At 43.6% G+C, this 13,813-nt stretch overlaps 1 protein-coding gene across 6 annotated transcripts in view; it reads right to left on the bottom strand.

Annotated features, from left to right (window-relative positions):
- Window positions 1-13,813, bottom strand: part of LCP2 (lymphocyte cytosolic protein 2) — a 622,000-nt gene that overhangs the window by 517,064 nt on the left and 91,123 nt on the right. For all 6 annotated transcript variants that reach the window (XM_086951712.1, XM_086951709.1, XM_086951711.1 and 3 more), the window contains exon 2: window positions 10,542-10,604. In XM_086951712.1, coding sequence (XP_086807838.1) covers window positions 10,542-10,604 — 63 coding nt within the window. The remainder of the gene's footprint in view (window positions 1-10,541; window positions 10,605-13,813) is intronic.

Below are 13,813 nucleotides of genomic sequence, written 5' to 3'. Positions count from 1 at the left end.
TCCCGTCCCCCAAGGAACTTCCATTGCTTTAGATCCGCTAACTAATCATGTTATCTTAATCTGTTTTGGAAAATGTACTTTTCTTACCAGAAGATCTAACCATCTAATTTGATAAGCGGAATTGAATACTATCAACACAATATTTTGATTAACTAGCAATATTTGGCCTAATTCTAGGACTGACTTCTCCTACCCACTTCAAAGGGGATGTGTAGGGGGATGTTCCCATTCAGGGAACATCCCACCTATATTTAATGCAAGGACATATTGGGCTCATCATTTTGCATTTATTTAAATGCAGTACACTATCAAAAATGCCTTATCTGCGGCTAAAATAGCTCCCATCAGCTTTTTAACCTGGGATGCTTTGGTACCCTCTAATCAGCTATATAAAAAATTTATTTGTCTTCCGCTAGACGAAACCAATTGTTTAAGAAACTTACTAGACCAACTTACTCTGGCAATGTAAACCTGAAAAGACTATTTAGCCCATGGATTACTCAGTTTGCAACATGCCCTGGCAATGTACACTTGAAAATATTAATTTCCCCATGGATTACTTAATAACTCCAAGAAACAGAAAACAAATCTTCCCACTACTGCGAACCAGTGGAGCACAGAGAAACACTATGAACTTGACATACAGTGGCAACAATACTATTGTAAATCTAAACAAGCAATCTGATCCTTCTATTATTGACAAACAATTGTTTACTGCGCCAAATATTCTGGCATTTATGTTTCCAACCATGACCACGTTGAGAACACAAAAAATCCAAATACTGGCTGAAACAAAAAATTGAATGAATGTGCCGATTTTTTGGGGTGAAAGATAAGTTACAGTTGTCATAATCTGGCTTGTGACCAATTTACGCAATCGAGATTTCAAGTCCAAAAATCATACATTAAACACTCACAGTTATCTCATTATTTTCAATGGAATTATCAATGTTTTATTTTGACTTCTGGTTCTGTCTTACAACAGTGAAGCTCCAACCAGATTTAAAATCTGCTCTGTTGGGCCCTACTTTTAAAGAAACTGACACTAACGGGTGTAGCTTAGTCAGTGAGATTCAGGGGATTTGGGATTAACTGTCTCCACGACGGTTGCTTTTGGTGGACCTCTGTTGAGAGTAGCACAGTGGGCGAAAAGTAAAGGTTTGGAAAGCTACTCCTAGTGATTGCCATTGGTTACTTGTAAACATTCCTCTCATCACATTTGGGTGTTTCATTGCCAGCAGTATGCCTTGACACTTGAGACTAATGCTGTTTTCCAAGCCTACTACTACCAATGTTGCAAATTCCAATAAGTAGTGAATTTGCACTAATTCAAGGAGTACTTCTATGGCTGTAGATTTCCTACTTTTTTGGTAAACTAGTCACGATAGAGATTGAAGATTCTGTTCCAAAACATTAACAAGGTAAAACCCCTTAGTGAAATGAGAACAATGAGACAAACCAACACAGCCATAGCAGATCTGACTAAGGACCACCAGAACCAACTACTAAACCAAGAACGCATCTGAGGGATGTCACATTCCAAACACCCCTCTGAAGCTAAGCCCTTGCCTGCCCCACGTGGGTCTGGTAATTCTCACTGGGAACTCATGACCATGGTCACGTTTAACATAACAGCCTGGAGTCACTGTCTTGGGATGACTTATTTTAAATGCATTTTACTTCATGCATTCTATTTCATCTCAGTTACAAGAAACTTTGATGGTACAGTTGTCATATTGGTGCATATGATCAGGCCTTCATGTTTCTATTCCTCAACCTTTACAAATAACAAGAGACTGGCAGCCCCATGTACTAAGCCTGAGTCACAAATAGAGGAGGGCGGGCAGACAAATAAATAGGGCAAGCCGAGCCAGAGCCAAACGATACATCTGGCTTTTTTATCTTTGCATAGAAGGACATTTATAAAAGGAGATAGTTTTTAGAACCATTCATTACTCTTTCCCCAACACCAATACCATAGGTAAACTAAGAGCCAAGTCAGTAGTCATGTAAACGCCAAATATGGCCTAGATGCTCTTTATATATGGAGCAACATTAAAGTCTAATGAATCAGCAGAGAGTATGTGTCCTAACAGCTATGCTGGACCACCTCGAAAAGGGGGAACCAGGTTCCATTCTCAGCAGGGACGCTCAACAGCCTGTGATTCTGGGCAAATCACTTAATCTCCCTGTGCCTAACAAAAAATTAACATATCTGCCTGTAATGCAACTGGTACTCATTTAAAGAACTCTGATACCCTATGGTTTAGTTTTCAGTATATAAAACTACCCCCCCCCCCCCCAAAAAAAATAGAACATAAGAGGTAATTATACATTGAACATTCTGAACTCAAGTATTTAAAAGTCGGTTCAAATGCAATAATAAAAAAGAAGGCTCTGTGAAATGAAATAGTTGTCTAGTATCACTCAATTTGCAAAAGAAGAGAAGCGGTATGATTCCAGGTCAGCTCACATGTATTGTCCTATGCTATTATTGTAAATGCACCTGTATATTTTCTAGTCTCACATGTGGGTTGCCTATTATGTTTATATGTCTAGCAATCTGCTGCCAACTTTAGCAAGGTTTGCTCTTTTTAGATACCACAAAAAACATGAGATAATACAGAATATTAGACAGCAGTTCCATGCCAAACCTCCGCTTACATCACTAGGGTAGCTTGAAAATTACTTGTCATACTTACTGTTGCATTGGGACGCTCCAAGCAATGTTCAAAACTGCTGCATTAGCAAGTGCCTGGTAAGTCTAACATATTCATAACTATTTATCAAGCCAGAGGTATTCTAATGCCCTTATTATGAGAGGGCCATAGGTTCTAACACTTCACAAATCCCAATTTGCTCAAGTGTTGAAATTCCAAGTTGTGCAGTACCACACCCAGTAATTATTGAGTGCAATTAAAACACCACCCTCTGTTAGATTTCAGCAGGTCAACCCTGCCAGAACTTACAAGAAGAAATCCATGCAGTATTTACCATAACATGCAGATTTAGTGTGGCAAGCACCAAAATCAGCATGGTATTTCTCAAAAAAACAGATTAAGCACTAATCAATGCATCTGATAAACTCTCACACCCCAGTATCAGATTTCTATCTGATGCAATAATTATTGCATCTGAATAGACAATTTGTAATCAGGCCCTATTACTATTTTTCTCCCAAATTCAGACATTTGATTTCAATCAATCAATCAATCAGAACATTTATAGAGCTCGCTACTCACCCGTAAGTGTCTAAAGGCGCTGAAGGGAGGGGGGTGCTGCTACTGCTCAAATAGCCAGGTCTTGAGGTGTTTCCTGAAGGTGAGATGGTCTTGGGTCAGTTGTAGGTGGGTGGGGAGGGAGTTCCACGTCTTGGCCGCCAGGTAGGAGAACGATCTTCCTCCGGTGGTGGTTCTGCGAATCCGTGGGACAAGGCTAGTGGATCAGAGCTGGCGGGTTGGCGTGTAGAACGTGAGGCGGTTGTTGAGGTATTCGGGACCCATGTCGTGGAGCGCTTTGTGTGCGTGGGTGAGGAGCCTGAACGCGATCCTTTTGCTGACGGGGAGCCAGTGCAGGTCTCTCAGGTGGGCAGATATGTGGCTGTGGCGAGGGATGTCGAGGTTGAGTCGTGCGGATTCGTTCTGTATGCGCTGGAGTCTTTTCTGAAGTTTGGCTGTGTTTCCTGCGTATAGGGTGTTCCCTCAGTCCAGTCGGCTGGTGACGAGGGCCTGGGTGACAGTTTTTCTAGTTCTGGTCGGGATCCACTGGAAGATCTTTCGTAGCATGCGCAGGTTGTTGAAGCATGTGGATGAGATGGCGTTGACTTGCTTGGTCATCGTGAGAGACAAGACCAGGATGAATCCCAGGTTGGGTGCGTGGTCCGTGGGTGTCGGTGCGGTGCCCAGCGCTGTGGGCCACCAGGAGTTGTCCCAGGTGGATGGGGATGGGCCGGGGCTGAGGACCTCCGTCTTGTCTGAGTTCAGTTTCAGATGGCTGATCTTCATCCATTCTGCGATGTCTTTCATTCCTTCCTGGAGGTTGATCTTAGCGGTAGCTGGGTCTTTGGTGAGGGAGAGTATCAGCTGGGTGTCTTTGGCGTAGGAGATGATGTAGAGGTTGTGTTTGCGTACGATGGTGGCAAGGGAGCTCATGTAAATATTGAAGAGGGTTGGGCTGAGCGAAGAGCCTTGGGGTATGCCGCAGATGATCTCGGTGGCCGTGGAGTGGAAGGGAGGGAGGCAGACTCTCTGGGTTCTGTGGGAGAGGAACGAGGTGATCAAGTCCAGGGCTTTACCTTGTATCCCAGCATTTTGGAGCCGGGTTATTAGGGTGCGATGGCAGATGGTATCAAAGGCAGCAGAGAGGTCTAGGAGGATGAGAGCGGTTGGAGTACTTTTGATGATATTTGGAAATGTAGAACTTTGGGGTATTATTTAGAATTCAGAATACTAATATTTAGAATGTTAGAAATGTTGCATGCTGTCAGAATCCATTTCAGAGGGCCACAGGGCAAGCATGAGCTACAGGGCATGACCATGATGGTAACGGCCTTTTACTCCTGATGACCCAGGGCCCAACCTGTTACTGGTCCTGTGCAAATGGAACAAGTACTCCTTCAGCACTTGACTTTCAGTGGTAGGGTAGTATGAGCAGTGCAATTCTTCTCAGGGAAGAGTTAGATGCAAGGTGTACACAGCACAGTCAGAAACTCCAATAAGTGAATCTACGGCCAGATACTGCCTTTTATGAAAAAAGTACTATTTATATAAAAAACACATAGTGAAATACGGTGCACAATAAATAATACACACAGTCATTGTAAGGCTGACACTTTAGCATTGTCGTGGTAATTCCAGGTCCCACTCCCTTATACATGGACAGTGGTTATTCCCCATTTATGCAAGGCAACATTTGGGTTAGGCTATGCTAATCAGTAGAAGCCCTGGGAGTGTCATGATGTCTTCTTAAAAGTCTAAGTGGCCCATTACGATGGCGGGCTGACTTTGTCCACACGCCTTCGTAACAGTAAACGGGACCAACCACCAGAGGTGCAGCGGTCCTGCTATGCCAATTAGGATGTGCCCGCCACCCTGGCGCCCGCATCCTGCATATTATGCATTGTGGCAGGTGGTGCTGTCAGCAGCACCTGCCGCAGTGCACAAAATGCATGCTGTGCATTGGCATGCACAACGTGACAGGCACCGTGCGGTGCCTGCCACCTTGTGTATGCCAATGAAGGGGTTACCATAGGTACCCCCCAAGTGAACCCCCCAAAACCCTGGGGGCATGCAACAGGCCCCCAATGCCAAAGATCACCTGCCTTTCTCCATCAATCATAATATGGATGGCGGTGGCTGCAAGGCACCGCCACCACATTATCTGCCTTTTCCGCCCAGCCGGCAATCCGACCAGCAGAAAAGCGGCGGACAGTCTTTCTGTCCGCCCCGGTGCCCCTCGCCATACTAATATGTCAGGGTATCACAGGGACATGTGGCAGGCGGGTCGCCACTACCGGGCCGGCAGTGGCCAACGCTGGCCCGGTGGTGGAGATCCATCCGTTATCATAATAGGCCCCTAAGTGTCCTAGTAACATAGCCCCTTGAGTCAAGATATGTTTCCCCAGAGTCCAGGAGGCTCATCAATAAGTCTTACCCACTCTTGCTGGAACTTCAGTGTGACAGATCTGGATGCATATCAGTGGCCTGGCGGTGAGCAGAAGTCTGAATGCTGCATACAAGGCAGGTGTTCACAACACTCCTCCAGGCATGCAGCTAGTTTTCCTGATTACGGCACCGGTCTCAGATATTTCTGGGTGAAGATGATTGAATCAATGCTCTGCTTCCATGAGTCACAATCAGCTACTCTTTATGGCCGCTTGCTGCTCCAGGGGGACAGACCTCCCTCCTCACAACAGACCCACCCGCCATACAGAGGTCAAACACCAGTGCACGAAGGTTGGAGGACTCTTCGAGCACAACACTACACAGGCAAAGGCCCTCTTCTTGTCTCACCGATGCACGAGGGTAACATCCCTTAATCTTCATTGTGTACCCCACAGGGCATATAGGGTATGCAAAGGCATTTTCAGGTCTAACACTGCTTGGGTAAGTTTCACATCTTGTCTCTGTATAAACCAGGGCTATGGTTCCTAGTCTCCATGGACCCCATCTGTCAAATAAGGAATTGTGAACAGTACACAAGTGCGATAGCCCCTTTGGGTCAAAATGCTGCAGTGGTGATGGTCGGCTTCTTTTCACTGGAAAACATGAGGGTGACAGCTTTCGCTCTTTACCATGGTTCCCACCTGGAATACTGAGGTGACAAATAGAAGAACTCTGGTAGACAGTCCAATCGATGCAACTGTCCTGAACATGTTTCAAATCTCACACTCAGCTTCAGGGATTCACTTGACAGGATCCCCACTGAACTGCACTCCTTTACAGTTACTTTTGTCCTCCTTACAGAGTCCCCATGGTCTTAGCAGACAGGAAGATGCTGGTGCTCCAGCTTCCAATGCGAGTGGTCTTGATTCTCCTAGGTAATGTCCCTTACCCAGCATGGAGACTGCCATTTCTTCACCTTCTAGAACCCTAATGAATAATCTTGGAGAGCCATTCAGCACTCCTTACAAGCCTATACGAAGAACCCCACAACAACTTCTGTGCCTGCAACTAGCTAGACACGACATGTGTGAGAGGTATATACTGATATACCATACCATATATCTCACAGAGGTCACACAGCGGTAGAAGGGGGGAATAACTGTCAGCCTTCATAACACAGTTTAAAGCCACAGTGAGGTGAGAACTGGAAAGAAACGGACTGGCCAGTAGACAGGATGAGGCAATAATATAATACTATATCAAGTGAGATTGTTGTACGATGTGGAATTAGTGCTACAAACAAAAATGGGTGGAGAATTGGATGTTTCAGGCTTGCTGCCTCTTTAATTCTTTGCTCGATCTACTTGGGTGTAGACAATGGGCCCGATTCACAAAGGTAAAGTTGGACGAAAGTCAAACTTTACGACTTTCGGCATTCAAAAAGGTGCCCGTTGTGAATATCAAATGACAAACTTTACGACTTTCAGTACATTTACGAGTAGTAAATGCCCTTTATAAATACCGAAAGTCATAGAGTTAGGCTTTTGGCTCACTTTATTTACCTTTGTGAATTGGGCACAATGTATTTTATATGTTTTGTTAGCTATGTACAGACTACATTGCAGCGCCATGTGGCTTTACAAACTGTATAAATGTTTTAAAACAATAATCAATAAAGACATTTTCTAAAAACAAAGTTAAACAAGTAGAAGTTAGTTCGGGGTTGATTAACCTTAGAAACTCCACCATTTATTGTGAATGGTGCAAAATACTAACAGTTATGCAGACATAATAGCCAGTTAGTGACTTGACTTGTGGTATCATCTGCCAATCACAAATTCAGATCACAAGCCAAGTGAGCCTAGCTTCTAGCTTAGATTGCAACGAGTCCAGAACGCGGCAGCACGTGCCATCTTTGCTATACCGAAGTTCAGTCATGCCTCCAACCTCCTCCATCGTCTTCATTGGCTGCCGATTGAGCAGCAGATCAGCTTTAAGACACTCAGTATCATGCACAAGATACTGATAGGTTTAGCCCCAGATATTCTTAATGGGCTGTGCACCCTGTATGCGCCAGCGCCAACATTACGCTCTTAAAACCAGTATCTTGCACACACTCCGTGTATACTTAAGACCAGATCAGTCGGCCGGTCTTTCAGACGCCTGGCACCTACATTATGGAACTTCCTCCCTTTTTTCATTTGTGCTGAACCCGACCATAAGACCTTCAGATGGCACGTAAAAACCTGGGGGCATATTATCAAGCCTGTGCGCTAAAATTATCGCCGCTTTATCGGCCGAAAACGGCCGATAACGCGGCGATAATGGGCTTGATAATATGCTCAATGGAATTCCAATCGAAGCACATGTTAGATGTGAAGACATCTAACATGGGCTTCGATTGGAATTCCACAGAGCATATTATCAAGCCCATTATCGCCGCTTTATCGGCCGTTTTCGGCCGATAAAGCGGCGATAATTTTAGCGCACAGGCTTGATAATATGCCCCCTGGTTCTTCTCTCAGACTTAGTTCCTCTTAAGTTCTCCGCCCGGATCTGCTCTTAGCGCTGGGACGCCTTTTTGCCAAGGCAGCCATGCGCCCTATAAATACTCTAATCTAATCTCTAATCTAATCTTCTTTAGGAGGGTGGTAAAAAGAACAGTGAGGGATGATAACGCCTATTATTCACAGTTCTAAGACGTACAATATGCTTATTATTGGGAGTTACCCGTGCTTTAGCTAGACACAGCATCCGAGGCTCAGCCTTGATCATTTGCCCATTAGATTGGTGAGTCAATATAGAGCTGAGCCCACCATCTCTGGAAAAAAATAAACTAAAAACAAACGGTGGACCTGAAAATACTATGGGGCTGCGATTTTCTCTTTGATTTTTTCTACTGAACTGCAGTTCAAATAGACAACATCATTTGAATAAAAAGCAGGTTTTCAGTACGCAGCTGAACCACACTTTACCGGCCTGTCTTTTTGAAAGCATGAAACCCGAGTAAACTTGTGGCTCTTAGCCACTTTACCCCTATTATAACCCTATTCAATTCCTTCTTTGGAGTACAATGCCTCTCTTAAATAGGTGTGTTACCTATGTCAGGGAAAGTCTGTGATTTTACCATAAACATGTATGTAAACAGAACAAATTATATGGATTCGTAATACATCTGTGCTCTTTGATGTTCTAAGTATATCCTGCAGAAATGACCTCGTTTGAGACCACTTCACACTAACTTGTTCCTGAAATATTTTTAAACCGTCTGATTACTTAAGAAATAATATGTGTATGTAACAAGTCAGTCTTTCTGAACACAGTAACTTCCTATATGAGAAACATACTAAGCAGTGTTCTTCGTGTGACCCTGAGGACAGAAGGCGACATGGTTCAGGGGCTCAAATGCAGAACATGAGTGTGGAAATCTGGGCAGGAGTCTAGCCAAGTGTTGTCATTATGAGTACATTAGTTTGCCTCATTTTCCTTGACTGTCGATTTCGGAACCATCCTGAAGTAACTCAGTTCATAGCGTGTGGTGTACGAAAGCCCCACTTGCTGACATCAGTATGGGTTTAAAGATTCTACTGTCACTTCATAAACTATAACAATACAGTGCGCATTATAAAAAGAATACTTTTTGGCTTACTCATGTCAACGTTCTCAGGGCATTCAGCCGGGAACATTTTGTGAATGTTGTTACTCTTCACTTCACTTTCATTTTAATAAACACCACTCGAGGCAGATATAAACCATTGTGCACTAGATTAAAAACTAGCAGGTATTTAAAAAACATATTTTATGAGCCTTCTTATCTGTTTAAATGAACCCTGTTACATGATGTACTTGCCAATTCTCCTAAAGGCCAGTTCCCATGTTGATTCTTTGGGGGTCCCCGCCATAAGGGCGGGTCTCCCGTGGGGGGTATTAGGATGCACCCACCACTGTGGCGGGTTCATCCTGCATTTTTAGCATTGTTGCTGGCGGTGCTCTCAGCACCGTCCGCCACAATGCTAAAAATGCACGTATGCATTTGCATAAACAAAGCTACAGGCACCGCGCGGTGCCTGCCACTTTGTTTATGCAAATGCAGGGGGGTACCACAGGTACCCTCTGTGTGCACCCCCACCTCTCCTTCACTCTGGGGGCCCACAGGGGCTCCCAAAGTGAAGACTGCATGCCTTTCCGTGGCGGCATCGCCGCTACGGAAAGGCATCTAAAAAAGCCCATGTTAATATGGCTGGCAGTGTCTATTAGACACTGCCACCATATTGGACCTTTTCCGCACCGGTCGCAAGGCCACCGGGGCGGAAAAGCGGTAGACGGTCTTTCCGTCCGCCGCGGTCCCCCCGCCATCCTAATATGGCGGGGTCATTTAGGTGAAGATGGTGGGCGGATTGGCTACCGGCAGCCTGGCGGGGGCAATCCGACCGACATCTTAATGGGCCCCTAAGTGCCAAACCAGGCCCATGGGTCTACTCTACTCTCTATGCATTTGTTGGCTTGCTCATATCTCGCTTTGAGAGCCGCCTGATACAGACGCCCCTCAACCCCCCACCCCACCCTGCTACATTCTAATGTGCAGTTTCAGAATGAACAAAGAATTACACAAGGAAAAATAATCAAAACTGTTAGGCCTGGAATTTTAATATTTTTACCATTAGCAGATGGAAATTCTCTGCAAAAAAAAATGCATGACATTGCATGGATGGTGTCTCTCGAGCTGGAGTCAGGTGTAAGTAACGAACGATGCTTTGCGCAGTAGGATCAACACACAAAGAGACCAGACACGGATTACAAAGCCACTGATGGAGAACATATAATTGTAAATCAATCGTCCTACACGGGGAGTAAGCCGATACCTGTGTAAGAGAATAAATGAACACGAGATAAAATTGCAATTGCAGCTTGCATTTAGAAATCTATCAAAAAGCTTACCAGAAATCGCTGGCCATTAATGCTGTTCTTTTTCACAACTTTTTCACAGTCTCTATAGTTTAACTGCAAACAAAAAAGAGAAATAGGAACACTGTAATATTTCATATGTAGACAGAAACATAAAAACATTAGTATGTAAAAAATAAGTCATTAGCGCCTCTAAGCATTATTCTGTAATCAGCATTTCTATGAGGGTAACCTAGTAAAATAATAACACTGGCGTGTTTGCAGTCATTTTCTGTTTGTAAAGTGACATTTATACAGTGGCAGGTTGCAGAAAACTGCATCGACATATGTAAATACTTTTTGCAGTAGTAGGGCTTAGAAAAAAACAAGTTTAAAAGATACTGCACAGATCTTTTAAACAAATCTTTTAGTCAATACATTTGTTGATGTTTTATTTAATGTTTTTCATTCAATTAGGTCTTCAACTAGGAATTAGGAAAACAGAAATGTCTGCCTGATTGTGGATACATCTTAAAATGCGCTTCTTACATTTTTAAGCATTTTATTTGTGTCGATTAATATATTATTGTTTACCGTGTATTATTTAGTGGAATGGTCAAAACTAAATATAATGACTGGATTTGTTAGAAACCATAGGAACTATGCGTAAGGAGTGCCCACCAATAGGGAAGCACTGAGCAACAAATGAAAGGATACAGTTGACTTTAAATTTGAGTAGTCATGCATTTGGGGTTTACTGTGATCCAGAAGGTGTGTGTGCCATTTGTATCCACATGGATGAAATTATAGTGCCAAGAATGTGCATAAATAACGTAAATTGAACAGTTTCCCCAATGGAATGTTATTCTCCTCTTGCAAATCACAGCTCCATAATTTTTGGTCACACCTAAAAATATAAGTGATGTCTCTTCAATGCCAAATCCTCTTTCCTAAGTGACTTTCACTCTTGCTGCAAATTCCCTAAACTTTATTTCAACTTGTGTCAAAACCTCCCAATCCTGACAACATGAAATCAGCAGTTTTCACAGTCTTTGGGACCCATTTAGAGCCAGTACTCCATCACAAACGTAGTGGAGTACCTTGTCCAATAAACTGACAGACTGCTTCCCTATTAAGAGTCAGACAAACTGCCAAGAACCCAACTGCACTGCTCTCAATTGCTCCGAGGTCGTAAAAACGCACACAAGGGCAAAACAGAGTTGGCCCGTCAGTGTAGATATATGAGACCTTCCACACTATTTTAATTAGACGTCTGAAGGATTTTTTTTTCGATTTGGGACTGCCAGCAAAAAAGGTTGGTTCTGAACAGCAGGAAATAGAAACACTTAACCCAGAATCTGTGAGAAAACTCCTAGCGTTTCAGGGTAATTAATGTTTTGTTTTTCCAAATCATGTTGTTTTGGTGAGTAGCTGCCTGAAATAGAAAGTCACTCACAAAACTTGAGGTACCATGACAGCAATTTCTCCAAAGGCACAGAGATATTCACCGAGTCAGTGGAGATCTCTTAAAACGTATAATGGTATTCGAGTTAAGGTGGTGAGTGGAAAATCTGCCACGCAGATGGACCCGGGCTACCAATAAAAGTATAAATTAGGCCTTTAATCCTTGTGCAATAATCTTCTTTCATACTTCAGTAGTAAAATTAAGGACATTCATGATAGTATCTGTGAGAAAGTGTATTATTAGTTGAGGTGGATGGCAATTTCCCACAATTAATAATTTCACTTTTCTTGTTCAGTCCAGTAGAGGCTTCAATAATTGAAACCTGAGCTCAACGCCTCTTAAATATGGTGCACAGCAGAGAGGCTTAAATTGAGAAAATGTGTAAAACATTTAGAAGTATCAAAACAGTAAATAAAAAGTCCAAAACACATCACTATAACATTCCCACTCCAATTTATGAATATAAAAAACACTTTAGTGAACAAAATGACACCACAACAAAAAAGATCCGATAAAGCAAGCTGGAGATATGAATTTTTAAACATAAAAAAAATGTACCCCAAAAATCTGGTTGCGCTAGGTGTGTTTTAAGGCTGAAGGTAATGAAGTGCAGATTCAATACAGAAACCGGGTTCATCTAAGTCAAAAACTTTTACTTCTGGCTAGTCTATGAAATGGAAATCAAAAGTCATCAGCAGGGCAAGGCAGCAGGCTGTGACTGAGAAAGGTTCCATGAGGCTGTAGAGCGATCAGGAGAGGTCTCGGTGAAGCTGTTGACTTTTGTCAAGGAAGCTTCATGTGGGAGGAATTCAAAATTTACACCCAAGCAAGGTCCAGCTAAGTCTGAATACTTTTGTACCGGTGCCAGTGAACATTTCTTCATTCTGACTTAGAGAAGACTGCAATCTGTAGCTGGACATGGCTTCTTGAGGCGGAATGCCCTCTACACAAGGTCTCGCTGAAATGGATTTGCTGCTGCGGAAAACCTCAGGAGGGAATCTTTGGCCCAGAGGCAATGCACCTTGGTCAATCAGAATTGGTCCTGGTCCTCAGTAGGACTTTGTAGTCAGACTCTTTCTTGGCCTCATGTTTTTCAGGAATGTTAGGCGGAGTACACTTTGACACAGGCAAGGTTAACATGACCTCAGGAAGCCCAATTCAAGGTCAACACTAACTCCAGCAGAAGCAGCCAGCAGGCAAATGCAGGTCCATTTGGAACTGGTAAGCTGGGCTCTCCAGGAGAAGAGCTTCTGGCAGTTATTTGGGTCCTTGTAGCTTAAGAAGAGGTCAGCCAATTGACCCTTGAAGTCCACTTTTTGAACCAGACAAAAGGGGTAGCAGGGCCAGCTTCAGTCTCCCACAGTTCTCAACAGCGGGTGCACTCTTTCTTCTGTCTCCCACAGGTCTTAGTGGTTTCTGAAGAGGGTGCTCAGGATAGCTATATTTATGTGTTATTTGCCTGTGGGTTGTGGTGAATTCCGGCCCCTCTCTAACTAATAGGGAAAAGGTTACAAGGGGAAACCTTACCACTTTTGCAGCAGTCCCTGTGCTTACTACTGCAAACAATCCCACAGAACCCCTCTCTACCTAAAACCAATAAGGCAGAATTTACTTCCCCTGTGCAAAGCATCTGTGCCGCTCCTGGGGGAGTACTGTCTGGCGGTGACGCAGGGCAAGGGAGGTGCAGGGTGGGAGGGTAGTAAACTCCAGATTATGGCCTAATGGATGTAAGTATGCAAATAAATAAAACGAATTTTATTGCGCGCGCTGCATCACATTTGGCAGAATTGGAGGAATTTAGTAATTCTGCATTACTCTCGTAAAGCGGGATACCTATTACATTCTGCTGTTCTGTTCCTCC

This window comes from Lissotriton vulgaris, unplaced genomic scaffold, assembly GCF_964263255.1.
Source record: "Lissotriton vulgaris unplaced genomic scaffold, aLisVul1.2 SCAFFOLD_1103, whole genome shotgun sequence".
NCBI classification, from domain to species: Eukaryota; Metazoa; Chordata; class Amphibia; order Caudata; family Salamandridae; genus Lissotriton; species Lissotriton vulgaris.
This window is presented reverse-complemented; position numbering and strand designations above follow the sequence as displayed.